Source organism: Lissotriton helveticus, chromosome 3_2 (genome assembly GCF_964261635.1).
Source record: "Lissotriton helveticus chromosome 3_2, aLisHel1.1, whole genome shotgun sequence".
NCBI lineage: Eukaryota > Metazoa > Chordata > Amphibia > Caudata > Salamandridae > Lissotriton > Lissotriton helveticus.
In genome coordinates this window covers 366,503,172-366,526,660 of record NC_136062.1, presented here as the reverse complement: position 1 = coordinate 366,526,660, position 23,489 = coordinate 366,503,172, and the positions used below count along the sequence as shown (strand labels likewise).

The following is a 23,489-nucleotide window of genomic DNA, read 5'->3' as shown; positions in this document are numbered from 1 at the left end:
TCTGGAACTTCACACGGGCCGGATACCTTGCCGGGCTCCCTTTATCAATTGGTCGGGAGCGGCGCATTGTTTTAGGAGGGGAGGCGCCCTCTCCTCCAGCGGGCGCTCTCTATCCACCTCCAGTGCCCGGCCGGTGTCCTGGGTGGCAGTCAGTGGCGCTCCAGCCCTCCCCTGCTCTTGGTTTTGTTGTCTCTTTGGCCTGTTGTTTTCCCGGAACGGCCTGCAGCCCACCCCCTGACGCTGCGCGGGTCTGGTGGTTTTGGAGATGCGGATGAGTTAAGCAGGAACTCGGACCCCGCCTGGCAGAGCCGGCCAGCGCCTTCTGCGGAACCTGCGACCGGGCCACGCGTCTTTGATGGGACCCCTTGCGCGCCTGGCCCCCCGCGCTGACCCGCCCCGAGGAGCCCGGGGTCCGGCCATGCCACAATGCTCATAGTGTGGATTCTGCTGCTGGGGCTGGTGTGTTCCAGCTGGCAGGGGGTCGCCCCATCCGTGCCCAGGACCAAGGGGCAGCGGGGAGCCGCGTCCAGGGTGCCCTGCGTCAAGGGCCAGTCCTGCGACCCCCGGCTGCGCAGGGACGCCGGCGGCCGCGGGGGAGTCTACGAGCACCTGGGGGGCGCGCCCAGGCGCCGGAAGCTCTACTGCGCCACCAAGTACCACCTGCAGATACACCTGAATGGGAAGGTCAACGGGAGCCTGGAGAAGAACAGCGTATTCAGTGAGTACCAGGGTGGAAGCACCTGCCACCGTGCACTCTTAGTAGTGATAGCTCGGTGGGTTGCGCGCGCTGCTGAGATCCGTACATGGTCTGAACCCTAGAACAGAGAGTGGTTTGTCTAACATTTAACCTCCACCTTTTCAGCGCTCCATGTCAGTAATGTAGCTCAGCGAACAATAGGTGCGCACACGATAATAGTTATCTCGAATTTCACACCCTCCATCAATTCCCTGTTCTATTTGTCATCATCTATGTCAGCAGGGTAGCGCAGTGGGTTTGTCGCGTACTGCAACCCTCTAAACACAGACATGAACAGTAGTGCATACTGTCGACCATTTTTCATATATACCTACGCGTTCAAAATTGCTTTTCTTGACAGCGTCAGGATATCTCGGCTGGCCCTGCTGAAATCTATGTGCAACATACAAGACTCGGGTATAAAACCCAGAAATATTTGGTAGGACTCAGGGCCCCTTCCCTCATTCTCTGAGCTTTTAGCACCCCTATATCTAAGAGTGGGTCGAGCTCCCATCTAGTCACCCCTTCACCTTTTCACTGCGCACGAACGCTCAGTGGGTTAAGCGCCCACCGCGGAGGATGGATCCTGGAGTCCGTTAAGACTTTCATCCTTCCGGTGTGGATGAAACAACAGCGGTACCAAGCGCCACTGCTTTCCTAGTGCATGTCCCACCATGGTGTCCGTAGAGGCAGCACCGCAGCCCAGACTAGTGCATCCTTAGAGACAGCACTGCAGCCCAGACTAGTGCATCCTTAGAGACATCACTATAGCCCAGACTAGTGCATCCTTAGAGACATCACTATAGCCCAGACTAGTGCATCCTTAGAGACAGCACCGCAGCTCAGACTAGTGCATCCTTGGAGACAGCACTGCAGCCCAGACTATTGCATCCTTAGAGACAGCACCGCAGCGCAGACTAGTGCATCCTTAGAGACATCACTATAGCCCAGACTAGTGCATCCTTAGAGACAGCACCGCAGCCCAGACTAGTGCATCCTTAGAGACATCACTATCGCCCAGACTAGTGCATCCTTAGAGACATCACTATAGCCCAGACTAGTGCATCCTTAGAGACAGCACTGCAGCCCACACTAGTGCATCCTTAGAGACAGCACCGCAGCCCAGACTAGTGCATCCTTAGAGACATCACTATAGCCCAGACTAGTGCATCCTTAGAGACAGCACCGCAGCCCAGACTAGTGCATCCTTAGAGACAGCACCGCAGCCCAGACTAGTGCATCCTTAGAGACATCACTATAGCCCAGACTAGTGCATCCTTAGAGACATCACTATAGCCCAGACTAGTGCATCCTTAGAGACAGCACCGCAGCCCAGACTAGTGCATCCTTAGAGACAGCACCGCAGCCCAGACTAGTGCATCCTTAGAGACATCACTATAGCCCAGACTAGTGCATCCTTAGAGACAGCACCGCAGCCCAGACTAGTGCATCCTTAGAGACAGCACCGCAGCCCAGACTAGTGCATCCTTAGAGACAGCACCGCAGCCCCGACTAGTGCATCCTTAGAGACAGCACCGCAGCCCAGACTAGTGCATCCTTAGAGACAGCACCGCAGCCCAGACTAGTGCATCCTTAGAGACAGCACCGCAGCCCAGACAAGTGCATCCTTAGAGACAGCACCGCAGCCCAGACTAGTGCATCCTTAGAGACATCACTATAGCCCAGACTAGTGCATCCTTAGAGACAGCACCGCAGCCCAGACTAGTGCATCCTTAGAGGCAGCACTATAGCCCAGACTAGTGCATCCTTAGAGACATCACTATAGCCCAGACTAGTGCATCCTTAGAGACATCACTATAGCCCAGACTAGTGCATCCTTAGAGACATCACTATAGCCCAGACTAGTGCATCCTTAGAGACAGCACCGCAGCCCAGACTAGTGCATCCTTAGAGACATCACTATAGCCCAGACTAGTGCATCCTTAGAGACATCACTATAGCCCAGACTAGTGCATCCTTAGAGACAGCACCACAGCCCAGACTAGTGCATCCTTAGAGGCAGCACTATAGCCCAGACTAGTGCATCCTTAGAGACATCACTATAGCCCAGACTAGTGCATCCTTAGAGACATCACTATAGCCCAGACTAGTGCATCCTTAAAGACATCACTATAGCCCAGACTAGTGCATCCTTAGAGACATCACTATAGCCCAGACTAGTGCATCCTTAGAGACATCACTATAGCCCAGAATAGTGCATCCTTAGAGACATCACTATAGCCCAGACTAGTGCATCCTTAGAGACATCACTATAGCCCAGACTAGTGCATCCTTAGAGACAGCACCGCAGCCCAGACTAGTGCATCCTTAGAGGCAGCACTATAGCCCAGACTAGTGCATCCTTAGAGACATCACTATAGCCCAGACTAGTGCATCCTTAGAGACATCACTATAGCCCAGACTAGTGCATCCTTAGAGACATCACTATAGCCCAGACTAGTGCATCCTTAGAGACAGCACCGCAGCCCAGACTAGTGCATCCTTAGAGGCTGCACTATAGCCCAGACTAGTGCATCCTTAGAGACATCACTATAGCCCAGACTAGTGCATCCTTAGAGACATCACTATAGCCCAGACTAGTGCATCCTTAAAGACATCACTATAGCCCAGACTAGTGCATCCTTAGAGACATCACTGCAGCCCAGACTAGTGCATCCTTAGAGACATCACTATAGCCCAGACTAGTGCATCCTTAGAGACAGCACCGCAGCCCAGACTAGTGCATCCTTAGAGGCAGCACTATAGCCCAGACTAGTGCATCCTTAGTGGCAGCACTATAGCCCAGACTAGTCCATCCTTAGAGACATCACTGCCACCCAGACTAGTGCATCCTTAGAGACATCACTATATCCCAGACTAGTGCATCCTTAGAGGCATCACTATAGCCCAGACTAGTGCATCCTTAGAGACAGCACCGCAGCCCAGACTAGTGCATCCTTAGAGGCAGCACTATAGCCCAGACTAGTGCATCCTTAGAGGCAGCACTATAGCCCAGACTAGTGCATCCTTAGAGACATCACTGCCGCCCAGACTAGTGCATCCTTAGAGACATCACTATAGCCCAGACTAGTGCATCCTTAAAGACATCACTATAGCCCAGACTAGTGCATCCTTAGAGACAGCACCGCAGCCCAGACTAGTGCATCCTTAGAGGCAGCACTATAGCCCAGACTAGTGCATCCTTAGAGACATCACTATAGCCCAGACTAGTGCATCCTTAGAGACATCACTATAGCCCAGACTAGTGCATCCTTAAAGACATTACTATAGCCCAGACTAGTGCATCCTTAGAGACATCACTGCAGCCCAGACTAGTGCATCCTTAGAGACATCACTATAGCCCAGACTAGTGCATCCTTAGAGACAGCACCGCAGCCCAGACTAGTGAATCCTTAGAGGTAGCACTATAGCCCAGACTAGTGCATCCTTAGAGACATCACTATAGCCCAGACTAGTGCATCCTTAGAGACATCACTATAGCCCAGACTAGTGCATCCTTAGAGACATCACTATAGCCCAGACTAGTGCATCCTTAAAGACATCACTATAGCCCAGACTAGTGCATCCTTAGAGACATCACTGCAGCCCAGACTAGTGCATCCTTAGAGACATCACTATAGCCCAGACTAGTGCATCCTTAGAGACAGCACCGCAGCCCAGACTAGTGCATCCTTAGAGGCAGCACTATAGCCCAGACTAGTGCATCCTTAAAGACAGCACCGCAGCCCAGACTAGTGCATCCTTAAAGACATCACTATAGCCCAGACTAGTGCATCCTTAGAGACATCACTATAGCCCAGACTAGTGCATCCTTAGAGACATCACTATAGCCCAGACTAGTGCATCCTTAGAGGCAGCACTATAGCCCAGACTAGTGCATCCTTAGAGGCATCACTGCAGCCCAGACTAGTGCATCCTTAGAGACAGCACTGCAGCCCAGACTAGTGCATCCTTAAAGACATCACTATAGCCCAGACTAGTGCATCCTTAGAGACATCACTATAGCCCAGACTAGTGCATCCTTAGAGGCATCACTATAGCCCAGACTAGTGCATCCTTAGAGGCAGCACTATAGCCCAGACTAGTGCATCCTTAGAGGCATCACTGCAGCCCAGACTAGTGCATCCTTAGAGACAGCACTGCAGCCCAGACTAGTGCATCCTTAAAGACATCACTATAGCCCAGACTAGTGCATCCTTAGAGACATCACTATAGCCCAGACTAGTGCATCCTTAGAGACATCACTATAGCCCAGACTAGTGCATCCTTAGAGGCATCACTATAGCCCAGACTAGTGCATCCTTAGAGACAGCACCGCAGCCCAGACTAGTGCATCCTTAGAGACATCACTATAGCCCAGACTAGTGCATCCTTAGAGGCATCACTGCAGCCCAGACTAGTGCATCCTTAGAGACATCACTATAGCCCAGACTAGTGCATCCTTAGAGACATCACTATAGCCCAGACTAGTGCATCCTTAGAGACAGCACTATAGCCCAGACTAGTGCATCCTTAGAGGCATCACTACAGCCCAGACTAGTGCATCCTTAGAGACAGCACTGCAGCCCAGACTAGTGCATCCTTAAAGACATCACTATAGCCCAGACTAGTGCATCCTTAGAGACATCACTATAGCCCAGACTAGTGCATCCTTAAAGACATCACTATAGCCCAGACTAGTGCATCCTTAGAGACAGCACTATAGCCCAGACTAGTGCATCCTTAGAGGCATCACTGCAGCCCAGACTAGTGCATCCTTAGAGACAGCACTGCAGCCCAGACTAGTGCATCCTTAAAGACATCACTATAGCCCAGACTAGTGCATCCTTAGAGACATCACTATAGCCCAGACTAGTGCATCCTTAGAGACATCACTATAGCCCAGACTAGTGCATCCTTAGAGGCAGCACCGCAGCCCAGACTAGTGCATCCTTAGAAACATCACTATAGCCCAGACTAGTGCATCCTTAGAGACAGCACCGCAGCCCAGACTAGTGCATCCTTAGAGACATCACTATAGCCCAGACTAGTGCATCCTTAGAAGCATCACTGCAGCCCAGACTAGTGCATCCTTAGAGACATCACTATAGCCCAGACTAGTGCATCCTTAGAGACATCACTATAGCCCAGACTAGTGCATCCTTAGAGGCAGCACTATAGCCCAGACTAGTGCATCCTTAGAGGCATCACTGCAGCCCAGACTAGTGCATCCTTAGAGACAGCACTGCAGCCCAGACTAGTGCATCCTTAAAGACATCACTATAGCCCAGACTAGTGCATCCTTAGAGACATCACTATAGCCCAGACTAGTGCATCCTTAAAGACATCACTATAGCCCAGACTAGTGCATCCTTAGAGGCAGCACTATAGCCCAGACTAGTGCATCCTTAGAGGCATCACTGCAGCCCAGACTAGTGCGTCCTTAGAGACAGCACTGCAGCCCAGACTAGTGCATCCTTAAAGACATCACTATAGCCCAGACTAGTGCATCCTTAAAAACATCACTATAGCCCAGACTAGTGCATCCTTAGAGACATCACTATAGCCCAGACTAGTGCATCCTTAGAGGCAGCACTATAGCCCAGACTAGTGCATCCTTAGAGGCATCACTATAGCCCAGACTAGTGCATCCTTAGAGACATCACTATAGCCCAGACTAGTGCATCCTTAGAGGCATCACTATAGCCCAGACTAGTGCATCCTTAGAGGCAGCACTATAGCCCAGACTAGTGCATCCTTAGAGACATCACTATAGCCCAGACTAGTGCATCCTTAGAGACATCACTATAGCCCAGACTAGTGCATCCTTAGAGACAGCACCGCAGCCCAGACTAGTGCATCCTTAGAGGCATCACTATAGCCCAGACTAGTGCATCCTTAGAGACAGCACCGCAGCCCAGACTAGTGCATCCTTAGAGACATCACTATAGCCCAGACTAGTGCATCCTTAGAGACATCACTATAGCCCAGACTAGTGCATCCTTAGAGACATCACTATAGCCCAAACTAGTGCATCCTTAGAGGCAGCACCGCAGCCCAGACTAGTGCATCCTTAGAGACATCACTATAGCCCAGACTAGTGCATCCTTAGAGGCAGCACTATAGCCCAGACTAGTGCATCCTTAGAGGCATCACTATAGCCCAGACTAGTGCATCCTTAGAGACATCACTATAGCCCAGACTAGTGCATCCTTAGAGACATCACTATAGCCCAGACTAGTGCATCACTATAGCCCAGACTAGTGCATCCTTAGAGACATCACTATAGCCCAGCCTAGTGCATCCTTAGAGGCAGCATTATAGCCCAGACTAGTGCAACCTTAGAGGCATCACTATAGCCCAGACTAGTGCATCCTTAGAGACATCACTATAGCCCAGACTAGTGCATCCTTAGAGGCATCACTATAGCCCAGACTAGTGCATCCTTAGAGACATCACTATAGCCCAGACTAGTGCATCCTTAGAGACAGCACCGCAGCCCAGACTAGTGCATCCTTAGAGACATCACTATAGCCCAGACTAGTGCATCCTTAGAGACATCACTATAGCCCAGACTAGTGCATCCTTAGAGACAGCACTGCAGCCCAGACTAGTGCATCCTTAGAGGCATCACTATAGCCCAGACTAGTGCATCCTTAGAGGCAGCACTATAGCCCAGACTAGTGCATCCTTAGAGGCAGCACTATAGCCCAGACTAGTGCATCCTTAAAGACATCACTATAGCCCAGACTAGTGCATCCTTGGAGACAGCACTATAGCCCAGACTAGTGCATCCTTAGAGACAGCACTGCAGCCCAGACTAGTGCATCCTTAGAGACATCACTATAGCCCAGACTAGTGCATCCTTAGAGACATCACTATAGCCCAGACTAGTGCATCCTTAGAGACATCACTATAGCCCAGACTAGTGCATCCTTAGAGGCAGCACTGCAGCGCAGACTAGTGCATCCTTAGAGACATCACTATAGCCCAGACTAGTGCATCCTTAGAGACAGCACCGCAGCCCAGACTAGTGCATCCTTAGAGACATCACTATAGCCCAGACTAGTGCATCCTTAGAGGCAGCACTATTGCCCAGACTAGTGCATCCTTAGAGACATCACTATAGCCCAGACTAGTGCATCCTTGGAGACATCACCGCAGCCCAGACTAGTGCATCCTTAGAGACAGCACCGCAGCCCAGACTAGTGCATCCTTAGAGACATCACTATAGCCCAGACTAGTGCATCCTTAGAGACATCACTATAGCCCAGACTAGTGCATCCTTAGAGACATCACTGCAGCCCAGACTAGTGCATCCTTAGAGACATCACTATAGCCCAGACTAGTGCATCCTTAGAGACATCACTATAGCCCAGACTAGTGCATCCTTAGAGACATCACTATAGCCCAGACTAGTGCATCCTTAGAGACAGCACCGCAGCCCAGACTAGTGCATCCTTAGAGGCAGCACTATAGCCCAGACTAGTGCATCCTTAAAGACAGCACCGCAGCCCAGACTAGTGCATCCTTAGAGACAGCACCACAGCCTACCCTAGTGCATCCTTAGAGACATCACTATAGCCCAGACTAGTGCATCCTTAGAGACAGCACCGCAGCCCAGACTAGTGCATCCTTAGAGACATCACTATAGCCCAGACTAGTGCATCCTTAGAGACATCACTATAGCCCAGACTAGTGCATCCTTAGATACATCACTGCAGCCCAGACTAGTGCATCCTTAGAGACATCACTATAGCCCAGACTAGTGCATCCTTAGAGACATCACTATAGCCCAGACTAGTGCATTCTTAAAGACATCACTATAGCCCAGGCTAGTGCATCCTTAGAGACATCACTATAGCCCAGACTAGTGCATCCTTAGAGACATCACTATAGCCCAGACTAGTGCATTCTTAAAGACATCACTATAGCCCAGACTAGTGCATCCTTAGAGACATCACTATAGCCCAGACTAGTGCATTCTTAAAGACATCACTATAGCCCAGACTAGTGCATCCTTAGAGACATCACTGCAGCCCAGACTAGTGCATCCTTAGAGACGTCACTATAGCACAGACTAGTGCATCCTTAGAGACATCACTATAGCCCAGACTAGTGCATCCTTAGAGACAGCACCGCAGCCCAGACTAGTGCATCCTTAAAGACATCACTATAGCCCAGACTAGTGCATCCTTAGAGACATCACTATAGCCCAGACTAGTGCATCCTTAGAGACAGCACCGCAGCGCAGACTAGTGCATCTTGACGGTGTCCCTGCACCTCCCCATTACTTGCAGGGTATCATTGTGCCCAGAAGCATCCTGTGTTAATTTACTTTATGCAACCCTGCCCGGCAATGTGTCCTGCCATGACGCGCGCATCTTCCATGGCGCTGGAACAAGTGTGCGCGAGAAGACGTTGGCACTGCACAGACGGCAAAGACGTGCACGCACCGGCCTATTGGCCGTGCAGGACAGACACCTAATGGAAATATGTTGTATTGGGAGAAAGATGCTCACTGCCCCCCCCCCCCCCCCCCCCGCCAACACACACACACACAATCCATGATGAAATGGAACGCGTCGACCTCAATAAATGCATAAACATTTAAAACAACGTGAAATAAAACAGGTGCTTAAGTAACAGGTACATTGCAAAGAAAGGCTATCTAGCCGCCCCCCAAAAGGGCAAGGCGCCGATCAGACCAGGAGAGCAGAGATTTGAAAGCATCTGTAGAGAGCGATTGGTTTAGTTTCTGTTGGGTTTAAACCATATATGTATTGGGCATCAAAAGACGCGAGAAGGCCCCTAAGAGGAAAACTCAGCTTTGAGAAAAAAAGAAATGGAGAACAGCGCAATAAAATGTGCGATTAAACATATATTTATGACCTGGCACTTTTTGTTTATTTTCCCGGATACATTTCAAATACTTTGGCTAAGATCACATGCATATACCCCCTCGCCCCTCCCCGACCCTCCTTTTGACACACTGCACAATGTTTCACGGTTTTGTCTTTTTTTTGCAGAGCAGGTTTCTGGGCTCGAGTTACCCGCGCCCCAGCTCAGCATGTGCACGGCGCGCTTTGAAGCGAGCCCGCCAGGCGCTAAACTTGAAAGCAGCGCAACGCGGGAGGGGGGGTGCACCTGAACCAGGACAGAGTGACGCCCCTATAGTCTCCGCATGCCCTCCTTCCGTGGCTACCTCAGCCATTTTGGGGTGCACGTAAAGACACCCCTCTAGCCCCCCTCCGCCAGAGGTGCATAGAAAGACTCTCCACCAGCGTCAGCCTCTGCCGTCCAGGGGTGCAGGTAAAGACCACTCTGTAAACAGGGGGGCCTGTACGGCCACCCCTGTAACTCCCCCCCCCCCCCCCCCCCCTCAGTCTCTGCAGTCCAGGGGCGCACGTGAAGTCCTCTTTTCTCCTTCACGTGCGTGCCGCAGAACAAACAGCGGGGCTGTCTGCGGCGGTGAGCGCCGGGACAATAGGAGCGCATTTTCCATCAGCTACAAAGGATGGCGAGCGCGGCGTTTCAAGTTGTCTCTGGTTTCAGGAAGTTCAGGGGATGAATGGGGCGCCCCGCCTAGGGAGCCTCGCGTGGCCACAGAGCTACGAGATAAAGCACTCGAGGGGTGTGGGGGCGGTAAGTAGTGAGGGGGCATCCTTAACCCCCCCGCCTTGTACCCGCTACTACCATTCCTACTCAGGCCGCTGAAAGTATGCATGAGGTAGGTAGGGGGGGGGGCTTGGGGGAAAAAGCCCCCACCCTCAGCAAACTGTCACTTTGGTTAACAATCCGGGTGACGGTCGCAGGGTTTATGTTCACACGCGTCACTTCCCTTCAAAGGTCACTCATCTCGGCCAACTCGTCCTCCACCCCGAGGTGGGGGGAGCATGGACTGGACACACTTCTCTGTGTTTGGGAAACATTTTAAACACATTTTATATATTGCTATTCCGTGTGTGTACATTCACGCACTGCTGCTGGGGATGCCTGGAACCTTCTACAGGGTGGTGGCAGGTCAGAATATTGTAATAAACTGCTCACTACTACCCGCTATTGCCTGCAGCACACTGTCATAAATAACACATGCATCTGTAGACGGTCGACTACCACATGTAACCATCCGTTTATGAGCCACGTTTGACCCCCTCCCCCTCCCCCAAAGCAGATCTGTGAGTTAAGGATGTCTCCTCACACATCCTCTTTTGTACGGAGGTTGAACGGGCGTTCTCAACACCCAGCTAAACAGCACTCAAGTTGTCCAATTCAGGAAGGATGAAAGGCGGAGTTGTTCCTGCAACAATCAAAACAAGGAACTTGCTACTCGCTCAGTGATCACAGCAGCGGGCGTTTAGCACAACAGGCTGTCTTTAAGAATGTAATCTGGCCTATTGGTTAAATGCGTCATGTAATTATGAGATGAACCGTGTATACATGTTTGTATCATATACATATATGTCATGTGCCTGTTGGTTCAGATGCTTCCTATATTTAAGGTGTGAACCCCACACACACACAAACACATGTCGGGCGCCATACAATGTCACTTATTCACACACAAACACATACATACAAATTAATTGTTTGGATTTATGCAGCACTTGTGAAGCCAGATGCTGCTATTTCCTAGCACATTGAAAAGCACTTCATACAGTTAGTTGATGGAACTTGTGAAATGATTCCCAAAAGGAAAAAAGATTGTGTGTGTGGACATATGTGTGTGTGTATATATATATATATATATATATATAAAAATATATATATATTTATCTTTTTTATACATACAAACATGCATAGTACTAGAAGGCAGCGTAGCGCCACATTTATATGTCAGACCCCCAGTGGAGCATGCGGCATGCAACTTGCACGGCATTTCACTGCTGAGTCAGTGTTGATAGTTCTCTACGAGCAGTGACGTGCGGGTGATATTGCACTGTCGCTGCCTCCTACGTTTCTCCCGTCGTTCGAGGCGAGCAATAACTTTATTTGTATTTCACACCCCATATCCCAGCCTCAGAGTGATTGCTTATAGTCGAGATGTGTATATTTATTCCTAGAGTAACCGATCGTCGTTTCGCAGCAGTGTGGTGTACATATCCCTATCGGCATACTATGTAAAATTATGTGGCATACCCACACACGGCTACTTGGCCTTTGTCACTTTAGCTATGCACTTCATTTGAGGTACCTCTGTAGCGTTATAACTGCATTGTATTGTAGAACTTGTATAGCGCTTCCTAAACTTATTTGAGGCACTATATCGCGTAACCACAAGGCATCATTGCGTTGCAGCGCTCGGAGGACCCGGGTGAGAAGGAAGGCTCAGAGATCATATTTGACATTATTGTGTTATATGGTTACATCTATAGCGCCTCATACCTCTTACGAGGCGCCGTAGAGGATTTTGGTGGATGCCTCGCAGAGGCTGTTTGTTGGAAGAGTGACGTAAGATAGGAGTGTTGGGGTATCGCGCATGTTCACCATGGTGATAGGGCGTCGAGGCGCTAGCTGGCTGGGTGAAGATAACTCCGCCCGTGACGGCGCCTTTAGCTGCCCAGACGAGCCGGGTGTAGACAGTTTGTTTACCGCCAGTTTATCACATAGCGCACAGAGGACCTCATTCCTTACCGCGGGCACTTTGCATCTATGGGTCATGAATATATTCGTGGGAGCAACAGCAGTTTGGCACAGGAAAAGGGGGCGTGGCTACCGCACCAAATTCCGAATGAATACCCAGATGATGCGAAATTAAAATTCTACACGAATATTATGGGGCACAGGAACGGAAGGGCACGTGTCACTGTAGTGCCACGCGGCAAGGAAAGCGCCTAGATCCGAAGAAAATAAAGGGTTCTCTGCATCTGTTCTGGGTCACGCACCTGTCTGAATCCTAAACCCGGGGCTCCTTGTACCCTACGTCCACTCTAGTGAGACTCCAGACACACGCATAATCCCTGTTACAATAAACTACTCTGGATAGCCCTGGCTTTGTCAATTCCAAAAGTGTAAAACACTGCATTAACCCACGGGACTATCGCGTGGGTGTCTTAGAAAGGTGGGCGTTAGATGTAGATATGCACGTGCAGAGCTCTCGTGGCTGGGAGCGGACTGCACGCGCATGCATGCGTCTGTGAGTCCAGCCCGTGGCCGCATCTCCTGTCTATGAGGCTGGTGCCGTGAGCGCGAGTTTGATGAATACACGACTACCCACGCATATTCAGGCGAGAGACTTGCACCTGCTAAATCAGGTATTTAAAGTTGAAAGGACGAGGGTGGCACATGCTGAATGTCTGTCGTGGCATTGGCCGTGGGCAAGGAGTTGAAAGGGACAGCGTGAGAAGAGGCTGGGCCAGCTGGACCCTGTGACAGTGTATGAAACGGAGCCATCAGAAGAGCTCCATAGTCTGATGTATATAAAGGACCAGAAACGCTTAGAGTTTGTGGGATCAGTCAGTCAGTCCGTCCAACCCACCAACCCATCCATTCATCCATCCATCCATCCATCCATCCAACCCCATCCATCCATCCAAACATCCATCCATCCAAACATCCATCCATCCATCCATCCAAACATCCATCCATCCATCCATCCATCCATCCATCCATCCATCCATCCATCCATCCCATTCACCCACTCAGCCACCCACCCATCCATCCACCAACCCATCCATCCATCCATCCATCCATCCATCCATCCACCCATCCACCCACCCAGCCAGCCATCCATCCATCCACCCACCCATCCATCCATCCATCCACCCACCCACCCACCCACCCACCTACCCAACAACCCATCCATACAGGAACTTTGTTAAAACCATACATCTGAAAGCTTTTGATGGACAATGAAGATATAGGTATCCTATGGGTATGTCTGACTGTAAGCTCGGAGTGAGACTATAGAAATGGCGCCTTGAGAAGAGTCATAATGCCCATATGTACAATTGTGTTACCATCAATTCCCGAGTGATGGTACCAGGGGATGTTTCATGCACCCGCAGAGGTGTCTGCCACAAGGCAGACTTGGCATCAATGTTCGGTCAGTTGTAAGGGCCATCCTCTCACTATGATTCGGACATAGGAAGTGTAGGTGCGGGAGATGTGCGGACACTGCTTTCCATATTCAAGGTGCGTTTCATAGAAAGGTGCTTGAAGGTGGATTTTTTTTTAAAGCATGTGTGAGAAGCAAATGCAAATCGGAGTCTTAAGCGTCTGTGTTTATCGCTGGATTTCAGTTATTGTGTTAGGTAAAGAGAGGCGGGCCATTAAGTGTATGCCTTGTGTGTGAGACTCATTGTCTGCTAAGGTGGGTGAGTTTCATGTGCGAGCCATTTTACAGAGTTTGGACCACAAGTAATTAGGTCAGATTTTCTTACCTCAATCAATAGGGCAGCAGAATTATTTTTTCCGGTTTACCCCTAGACGCATATTTGAGATACAACAATCTACCCACCCACCCATCCATCCATCCATCCATCCATCCATCCACTAACCCACCCATCCACAAATCCATCCACCCATCCACCCATCCCCAATCATCCTTCCATCCATCCTTTCATCCACCTACCCGTTCATACATCTACCTACCCATTCAGCCATCCACCTACCCATTCATCCACCCACATACCCATCCATCCACCCACACATCCAACCACCCACCCACCCACCCATCCACACACCCATCCACACACCCACCCACCTATCCACCCACCCACCTATCCATCCACCCACCCATTCATCTGTCTGTCCGTCCATCCTTCCATTCATCCATCTACCTACCCATTCATCCACCCACACACCCATCCATCCAGCCACGCATCCACACACCCACCCATCCATCCATCCATCCATCCATCCAACCATCCATCTGTCCGTCCATCCATTCATCCGCTCTTGTCGTAGATGTGCATTTCTATGTACTAATCTATCCGTATAGTCATGAATTTATAGAAAACTACCCGTGGGACACAATGCGTTCATCTAGTGGGGAAGTGTTGTAAAGCATTCAAGCCCAGCACTGTGCTCCTGCCTGCATTATCTGATAAACCAGTCCAGTGCACACCATATATTGTCTGACATGAAATAGGGAACGCTCTTTCTTTAAGTTAATTGTTGTTTTAATTTAGAGTTTAGGCAGCCGAGTGGCTGCTTCAGAGCACTTTTCGAGAGAGGGGTGATTGTCCACCGTTAGACAGATAGTGGGCACACGAGGGGGAGATGCAGTCCAGTCTGAGCAGTAAGGCTCTTTAGTCCTAGTTACATTTCTTCAAACTAAGGATTACATTCAAATGGATCAGTTAATAAATGCAATGAACACTTCTCGTTCTTTTCAACCATTTATTAGAAGCATACCATAAAATGAAACAATGTCTTCATAAAGTGAGACTTTGCGGTGTTCTTAACATTAGGTGCCAAACTGGTATGGACATGTACTGTGTACAAAAAAAACGGGTTACCAAAACACATAAAATGAAAAGAAGCTAAAAAGCCAAGGGGGAAATGATGAAAACAAACCAAATGACAGACAAAAGCCTGATGAATAATCAAAGAGCAGGAGAAAGAACAGGAAGTGTCTGTAGACTACTGAAGAGGTCATCCTTTTGAGTATGGGCAACTCTAGGGGACGAAGCATTAACATTTATTCATACAAAGTTTTGGAAAGTGCTGGCACAACTGCCAGACACTTTCCAGTACTGACAAGCAAATACAAACTAAAGGAAAGATGGGTTAGAGATGAGAATCCCTGACCCAGCCCCCTTCAATCTCTACCCTGGTACTCATGCTTCGAGCTCAGAGCTGCTCTGAACACCTCTGTTCCCTACAGTCTCCTGAGTTGGAGGGAGCTGCCTTCTGCTCGGACCCAGAGGCGATGGTGGCCCCTAGTTTTAGGCCCTTAACTAGGATGTTCTGTCGTGTTTGAGTCTCTTGAAGGGGTGTTGTTGGTTCAGCTGAGGCAAGTGATGGGCTGGCACATAGCAGAGGCCACTGTCAGTAGGTACTCAGGACCCGTGCCCTCATAGTCTTCATGTCTGCATGGATTTTGATTTTACCTGGGCTTCACCCTGTGCGCTGGGCTCTGTCAGGACCAGCTCCATGTGCTTGTGAGAATGAGGCAAAAGATAGCTGCCTGGCTCTGTACTAGGCTCTTCTAGACGACATTCCAATAACCCAGCCATGCCACCGCCGGAGCCTGCATGAGCTCCCTGCTGGCATCAGTCTGAACCTAGGAATGTCCACAAAGACTTCTCCACTCCCTTGCCTGGCTTGAAGTCGTGGACTAGAGGGGTCCGCTTAAGCATGGGTACCACGCAGCTCATGTCCTCATCAACTTTGGGTCCGGTTATGGGTTTCATATAACCCTACCAAAGAGCCATGCACATATACAACCACCTGCAAGCCATGCCTACCGTACATATGTGTAGAGTCTGTTCGATGAAGGACTCAGAACCCTTCTACTCAAAGATAGCAGCATAAACCAGGAACTAGGACATTTCTCTTGCACCAAATCATTAAATCTGAGCGCCTGGGGTCCTTTCTTTGACCACAGGCGTTCAGACATCCCATTAGGACACGTGATTTATGGCTAACATGCCAGGACAACATAACACAACAAAGCATAAATGAATCTAGATAACATCAGATGACATCAGTTCACTTCTCCGAGCCAGTTTCACTTTAATCCTTGCAACGTTTTTCTTTTAAATGTGTCTCTAACATGGGTTTAAGAAGAATATATCTGCTCTTCCTTCCAGATGGGGCAGTATTTTCAGTTTACTGTTTTAGTGCTGGTCCAGAGATAGATTATCTGCTCTTTCTAGGTAAAAATTTTTCCTTTTCTGTAAGTTCATAAAACTGCTCACATAGGGTTGAGGAATGTGAAGAGGCAGAGTTCCCACTTTGTTATGTGGGGTTCTGTGCCCTAAAGCATTTTAAGAATTAGCTGAGGTGTCAGTTTTGTAGTTCCATGGTACAAGATGCAATGTATGTGCTACTTTTTGTCTGGGTCTTATATATATATATATATATATATATCCAATTTAGGGGAAATGTGCATAAGCAACAGCTGAGGAAGCATTAATCCTTAAAATGAAGCCCCACTCTGTAAATGTTAGCTATAGGCTGAAGGTTTTTTTTTGGGTCCTTTCTAAAATTGTAATAGGACATTTATGGTTTTATTGAAATTGCTCATGGGAGGTGCATTTCCACTTTTTAAAATTGTGAGATTATCATTGGTATTTTTTGTTGTTGATGTGTCTTTGTTTTTTGGGACAGTAGTCTTTCAGTAGCATTCCTGTGGATTCACTATTGAATTTAATGCATAAATAAAATAATAAAATCCCTAAAAAATTGTGTACCATTTAGATAACAGAGAGCCTATCATGGGTAGTTACCATTAGGTGTAAGGCAGTATTAACAGATGATCACTTTTTATCCTGCCTTGCTACTCCAACGTTCCTACTCCTGGGCAGATCACAAGGAGTGAGCGTGACCCAACCTTTCCAGTCTTGGCATGCCATTTCGTAATTCCACGCTTTTTGGGGGTTCTAGCTCGAGTTTGACTAGAAAGAAGCAACTGGACTCATTCACCTGCAAACAATGATTTGGAAAAGAAAGTCAAGAACTAAGTGACAGTGTGTCCTGCCAACATGGAGCAATCTGCCAACATCACATGTGCCATTGCAGATTCTGCCTGCATTGAAGCGCCAAGAAGCTTTTGCCTACTTCCAGTCAGGACACTTGATCTTGCCTCATAGCCATCAACAGAGATTGATACAACTCTTCTGTAGTAAACACACATGGATGATTGACAGCTGTCGGGCAACCCCTCTCTTGGAGATGTCACTGTGCAGCCTGCAAGTGACAGCAGCGCCCCCCCAGAGGACCGACCTGTTATCCTTGCACCTGTGGGACTGAGAGCTGGGCTCCAGGGCCATTGAAACCCAATCTGGATTCCAAGTTACTAACATTGAAGTTGGCAAATAAAAATGCACTAAGGAATAGTTTCATTAAGGATAATTATTATATTAGTTAATAGTGCTAAAGCCCTGAACGTCTGGTACTTGGTGGCCTAACGGTGCCTAGAAGGCTGTCTAAAGGCAGTCTTTGCAGCAACTAGTATTTACAACAGAGGAGAGACTGAAATAGTTTTATGACCAACAACACATAGTGCTTTTTATCGAAATACATCCAAATGGAACATGGGACAACAATGTAAGCATTTAGGTTAGCAACCAGAGGTGAGCAACTCACTAACAATATGTATGGTAGTGCTTAAATCTGGGTTCCTAGCACTTTATTCTGGGTGGATAGGCAACCAAGGCACAGGGACAGGGTGTTATTTACTAAACTGCATATTTTGGTCACAGCTACAACTGCTGGCTCTTTAGCCTCTGAAATACTGCACTACCATTAAATAGAGGAGGAGACCAATATTGTGATTTTAGCACCCTGTGTGATACTAGTGACAGGCGCAGGTAAAACCTTCACCCTCAAACACTGGAAATTGGAAAAGTTCCTCTGAGCTGGACTGAGTTTTCTGACTACTTACAATCTCACCAATGGAACGCTTCTCACTGGGTGACCTGGTCAAACAAGAAGTTTTGCCATCTGCAGGAAGTCCCACCCACAAAGGGCGGGACATCCTGTGTCAGTTCCATATCTAAAATTGGAATGATGGTTGAGTGGTAGATGGAGTCTGAAGTCGTGGGAACATTGCACAGCCAGAAGGCGTCCATGAAAAAGGAACCTAGCTAGTGTGGATGGTGCCTAACACTGTAGGTGAGGATGTGTGTGTGTGGGGCAGGAGACGTGCAGGTGAAAGGTTTTGAGAGCCTAGCAGCACCATCTCTCCAGCTGCTTGTCATGGTCACTCGCTGCAGAAGCAACGGATGCAAAAAACGCAGAATCTGGCCATCTATGGTTTTTTTTGTTAGCTTTGCACTTCTGTAACAATTTGAAGTTGTAATTTGCTAATTTTGTGACTGCATGCATGCATGCCTACTAGATGCAGTGTGTGATCTTGAACTTACATAGTTGTCCAAAGTACCTTGTTCCAAATTATGAATACTGGAATTGTTGGGAACAAGTGCCCCGCAGCCTATGTCAAGCTCCACATTATATAAAATCAAAGTGACGTTTTCAGCTCCAGCCTGGCATCTTGCTAAAGGGCAGAATTGTTGAAGGTTTGTAGAGCCAGTTACAGGCCAGGCTGTGTTTCTGAAAAGCTGAATGTGTTCGGGAGAAACAGCCACCTGTGTGTGGGGCCTGTGCCTCTGAAAGACTGGTTGGGTTTAGACAGTCAGTCCCACAGGGGCACGTCACACCCTCCATAGACAGCAGCACAGGGGTTCTTGACCCAGACGGTGGGCCTGCTCTGGCCCAGACACTTTGCCAAACCTCGGCCCCTCCGGCCACAAGGACTTCGGAAGCGCTGAGGCCGTGGCTTGCTTTGATGGCGGCGAGAGATTTGCAAAACATCGGAGGTTATTGATGTCGATTGCGGAAGCCGCGATTTCCTCCTGGAGGGAAGCGCTGCTTATCAAAGGCCCTGGCAGGCCCTCTCAGGCCGCGACGACCAGCGGAGGGGGCGTCATTCCAACCAGCTGACCCTCGTTTGGCTAATTGTCCGGGGCTGCTTGGAAGTGGCGGCCGGGGCAGAGGGGGCACGGATGGCCCCGACAGGCCAGGAAGCCGCCGCTCTGCCCCAGGCCCTGGGATTAGAGCATGGCCGCGGTTACCCATCACTGAGGCCGCTGTCCTCCTGGCGGGAGGTTCACACGGCTCTCGGCGGGACCCCTCTACTCTGGGCTGACTGGAGGCTTCCTGACGTCAGCTTCGGACGAAACACGCAACCCACCCCCTCTCGGGTTCGCAAGCAGTGGGCGGGCTGCTTCCTTCACCTTAACACAGGTCGGGAGCGTTGTGACGTCACTACTCACGTGTAATACATTATTACAAACGTTTAGAGAACTGCTTTTCATATTGCATCTGAGTGAGATCCTACAACCCAACAGCCCTGAAATAAGAAGATAATATATGGGACTTTACACAGAAAAGTAATAATGACAACAATATTAATAGGCATTTTTATAATAGCAATAACGATAACACTTTAAATTCTGAAAACCACAGAGTAGTTACAATACAACCAAAAATACACATTTTATTATCAGCATTGCTGTTAGCAATACTACTACTATTTAAACTCTGATATGAATAATAAAAAAAAGTCTACGAGCAGGAGTACTTATACAACTACTCCCAGAACTGAAGTCATAAGTAGTAATAAAAATAGCACTACAATATTTCAAGAATTAGTAGTATAGGTAGCGGTTAAATGGTAATATTGCAATGACTATTACTAATAGAAGTACTTAGACTAATAACATGTACACAGTAGTACCTGTAATATTGCTAATATTATCAAAATATTGTAAAAGAAATTTCGATAATAACAAAAATAATGGGTCATATTACAGTACTTGAACTTAATACTCTCTCTTCTAATTTATTCAATATGTGCGTAGATAGAAATATATGTATACATATATCTATATATTTATTTATATATTAAATATATGCATGAGTGTGTCTCTCTGTATATATATATATATAGAGAGAGAGTATATGTATACACACACCGACACACACACCGACACACACATATATATATATATACACACTCTTTCTTTTTTTCACTCATTCATTTCGGAAAATGTGCTCAGCCACATTGGACAGGACTCGACTGATTGGTTCAAGGAGAGCTGTGAAGTCTTTGTGATATACATCACCAAACACAACAGTAACTTAGGCGAGCCACTCCATAGTTGCTTGAAAATACTATTTAAGGTTACATAGTGCTACACTGAAGATGTGACACTTTTCAACCAGGAAAGGTGTTCACATGATTGTGCTTGCGTTTCCATAGTGATTTATGCGAACTTCATCATAGAAGCAGAAAAAAAGTTTTTAACCTATGGAGAACCATTGCCATGGACATTTTAGTGTGCAAGAACCAACCACAAAGACCAGAAAATAAAAATATATGTAAGGCATACCTTGCGTCTAAATGTCAACTTAATCACCAACATAGATTGTTCCATGTCTTTTTCTTAATTCAATGGTGGAGGTAACTTTAGAGTGCCTCGAAAATATATGTCCAATCCCACTCTATTGCTTGCTCCCCATCGTGTACTATATATATATATATATATATATATATATATATATATTACCTACTGGCGGTCGCCAGTAGGTATATATAGTTAGGATTTTTTCTCTATGGGTTTTTTGAAAATTCTATGTCTAATAACTTTGGCGTTTGTGGACGGAATCGGCTGAAATTTTCAGGAAAATGGCACATTTTGTTTCTGAGCAGCCCTTGAAAATTTGGGGGGGGTTCGTCCAGTGGGGGCCGAGAAAAAAGGGGGGTCCCAAAACGTGTTTTTAACATTGAGTTTTCCATAGGGCGGTTGGCCTCACTTTTAGCCCGAACGGCTGAATGGATTTGCACGAAACTTGGCAAAATTGTAGGGACTGGTAGCCCGATGTGCCTTTTGTAGGTCTCAATATATGTGCTCCAGTGGATTTTGAGAAATTAACGTTTAAAAAAAGATATATATCTGTAACAGCGGACCGGTTAGCGCTCTGGTTCGCGGACTTTTCGCGCAACGGAGCTTTGTGAAGCGAAGCTGATTGGTTCTCCGGCGTCTGTCAACATTCCAAACAGTCCGTAGCGGCCGCCATCTTGTCTCTCGGTAGGATCGAGAGACAAGAGGAGGTCAAAACAAAGGGGGAAATAACTATAAGGGGGCATAGTAGATCCTCGCTGACCCCCTAGGTTTGATGTGGAGGTTTTAAAAGGGCCCCGCGGGGCAAAAAAAAAACAAAATAATAATAATCGAACGGCTGAATGGATTTGCACGAAACTTGGCAAAATATTAGGGACTGGTAGCCCGATGTGCCTTTGCTAGGTCTCAATATATGTGCTCCAGTGGATTTTGAGAAATTAACGTTGAAAAAAAGATATATATCTGTAACAGCGCTCCGCTTCGCGTACTTTTCGCGTTACGGAGCTTTGCGAAGCTGATTGGTTCTCCGGCGTCTGTCAACATTCCAAACAGTCCGTAGCGGCCGCCATCTTGTCCCTCGGTAGGATTGAGAGACAAGAGGAGGCCAAAGCGAAGGGGGAAATGACCATAAGGGGGCATAGTAGATCCTTCCTGACCTCTTAGGTTTGATGTACCATTTTGCCAAGTTTGGTGTAATTCCGTTCAGCCATTCAGGCTGTAGACGTATGTAAATGTCCTATGGAAAATTGCATGGGGAAAACACATTTGAAAGTGTTGAAATTTAGAACCAATTAAAATGTTACTTTGGTTTTGTATTTGTGTGTGATGAAAGTTAATTGGTTATGTATATATGTCAAATGAGAGGAAACCACAGCCATTTTGTGATACTACTGTCTGAGGTACATTTGTGAGGAATTTTTGGTGGTGAATTTCTGGTGTTTGATTTACACAGTACTAACACTTCTGCTACTTTTAAAAAGGTGAGTTGTTAATTTGTAAGGGGAACTATGTTGTACACTTGAAGATAATTTGAAAAATGTTTTCTGTTATTTATTTGCAGTCCTTCTGTTATACTAAATACTTGATGAAGTTAGTTTTATATTATGTATTACTAAAAACGATAAATGAAAGTGATTATTTTTTTCTGCAATTTACAGCAAGCAATTTCAAAATAAAATGGCTCACAATGAAGAGACCGTGGCAATTTCTTTTGAATTGTCCACTACATTGATTGAAATTGAGAGCACCAATAATGAAATATTGTCACAAGGAGGACATGACTTGTATGATTCCATTAGATTGATTGAAATGGACAGCACCAAGAATGAAATATTGTCACAAGGAGATGACTTGAATGATTCCACTACATTGATTGAAATTGAGAGCACCAATAATGAAATATTGTCACAAGGAGGAGATGGCTTGTATGATTCCATTAGATTGATTGAAATGGACAGCACCAATAATGAAATATTGTCACAAGGAGGAGATGACTTGAATGATTCCACTACATTGATTGAAATTGAGAGCACCAATAATGAAATATTGTCACGAGGAGATGACTTGAATGATTCCACTACATTGATTGAAATGGACAGCACCAATAATGAAATATTGTCAGAAGGAGGAGATGACTTGAATGATTTTTTTGATCAATCTCTTGATGGCGAATTTATCGAGTGTTTGGAGACCATAGAGTTACAAGAATCATCATTGCAGACTTTTAATGAGGAGATTCCAGATGAGATGATTGAAGAGGAAATTACTGATGAGGACATGTTACTAGTTGTTTCAAATTTAGAAAATTCTGAAGAATAAATTTATATTTAGAAATCAAAAATTGTTTGAGACATTATTTATTTTTATTTTTAATTTATGAGGTTGTAGCGAAGTGATTGTAGTATAAAATGAGACTTATAGTATAGAGTGCAACATTTTTATGTTACATGGTAAGTTTACTCATATTTACTTCCCTTCTGCCACTATATTATCTCCAATGTGTATTTGACATCTCTTCTTCATCTCCGGCCTCCTTTCTCTCACTGTGTGTCTCCGATGCATCTTATCGCTGCTATTTTGTGTAATTACAGAAGAGAGTAAAATAAAATAGTTCGGAACGTGAAAAGGGGGCAAAGTAGAGTACTCCTCACCCCCTAGGCCTTTTTAGGCGGTCCCAA

General features: G+C 47.2%; 1 protein-coding gene across 1 annotated transcript in view; it reads left to right on the top strand.

Annotated features, from left to right (window-relative positions):
• The first annotated feature begins 426 nt into the window (after nt 1-426).
• FGF3 (fibroblast growth factor 3) overlaps nt 427-23,489 on the top strand; it is a 40,704-nt gene continuing 17,641 nt past the window's right edge. The window contains exon 1 of the mRNA XM_078684668.1: nt 427-718. Coding sequence (XP_078540794.1) covers nt 427-718 — 292 coding nt within the window. The remainder of the gene's footprint in view (nt 719-23,489) is intronic.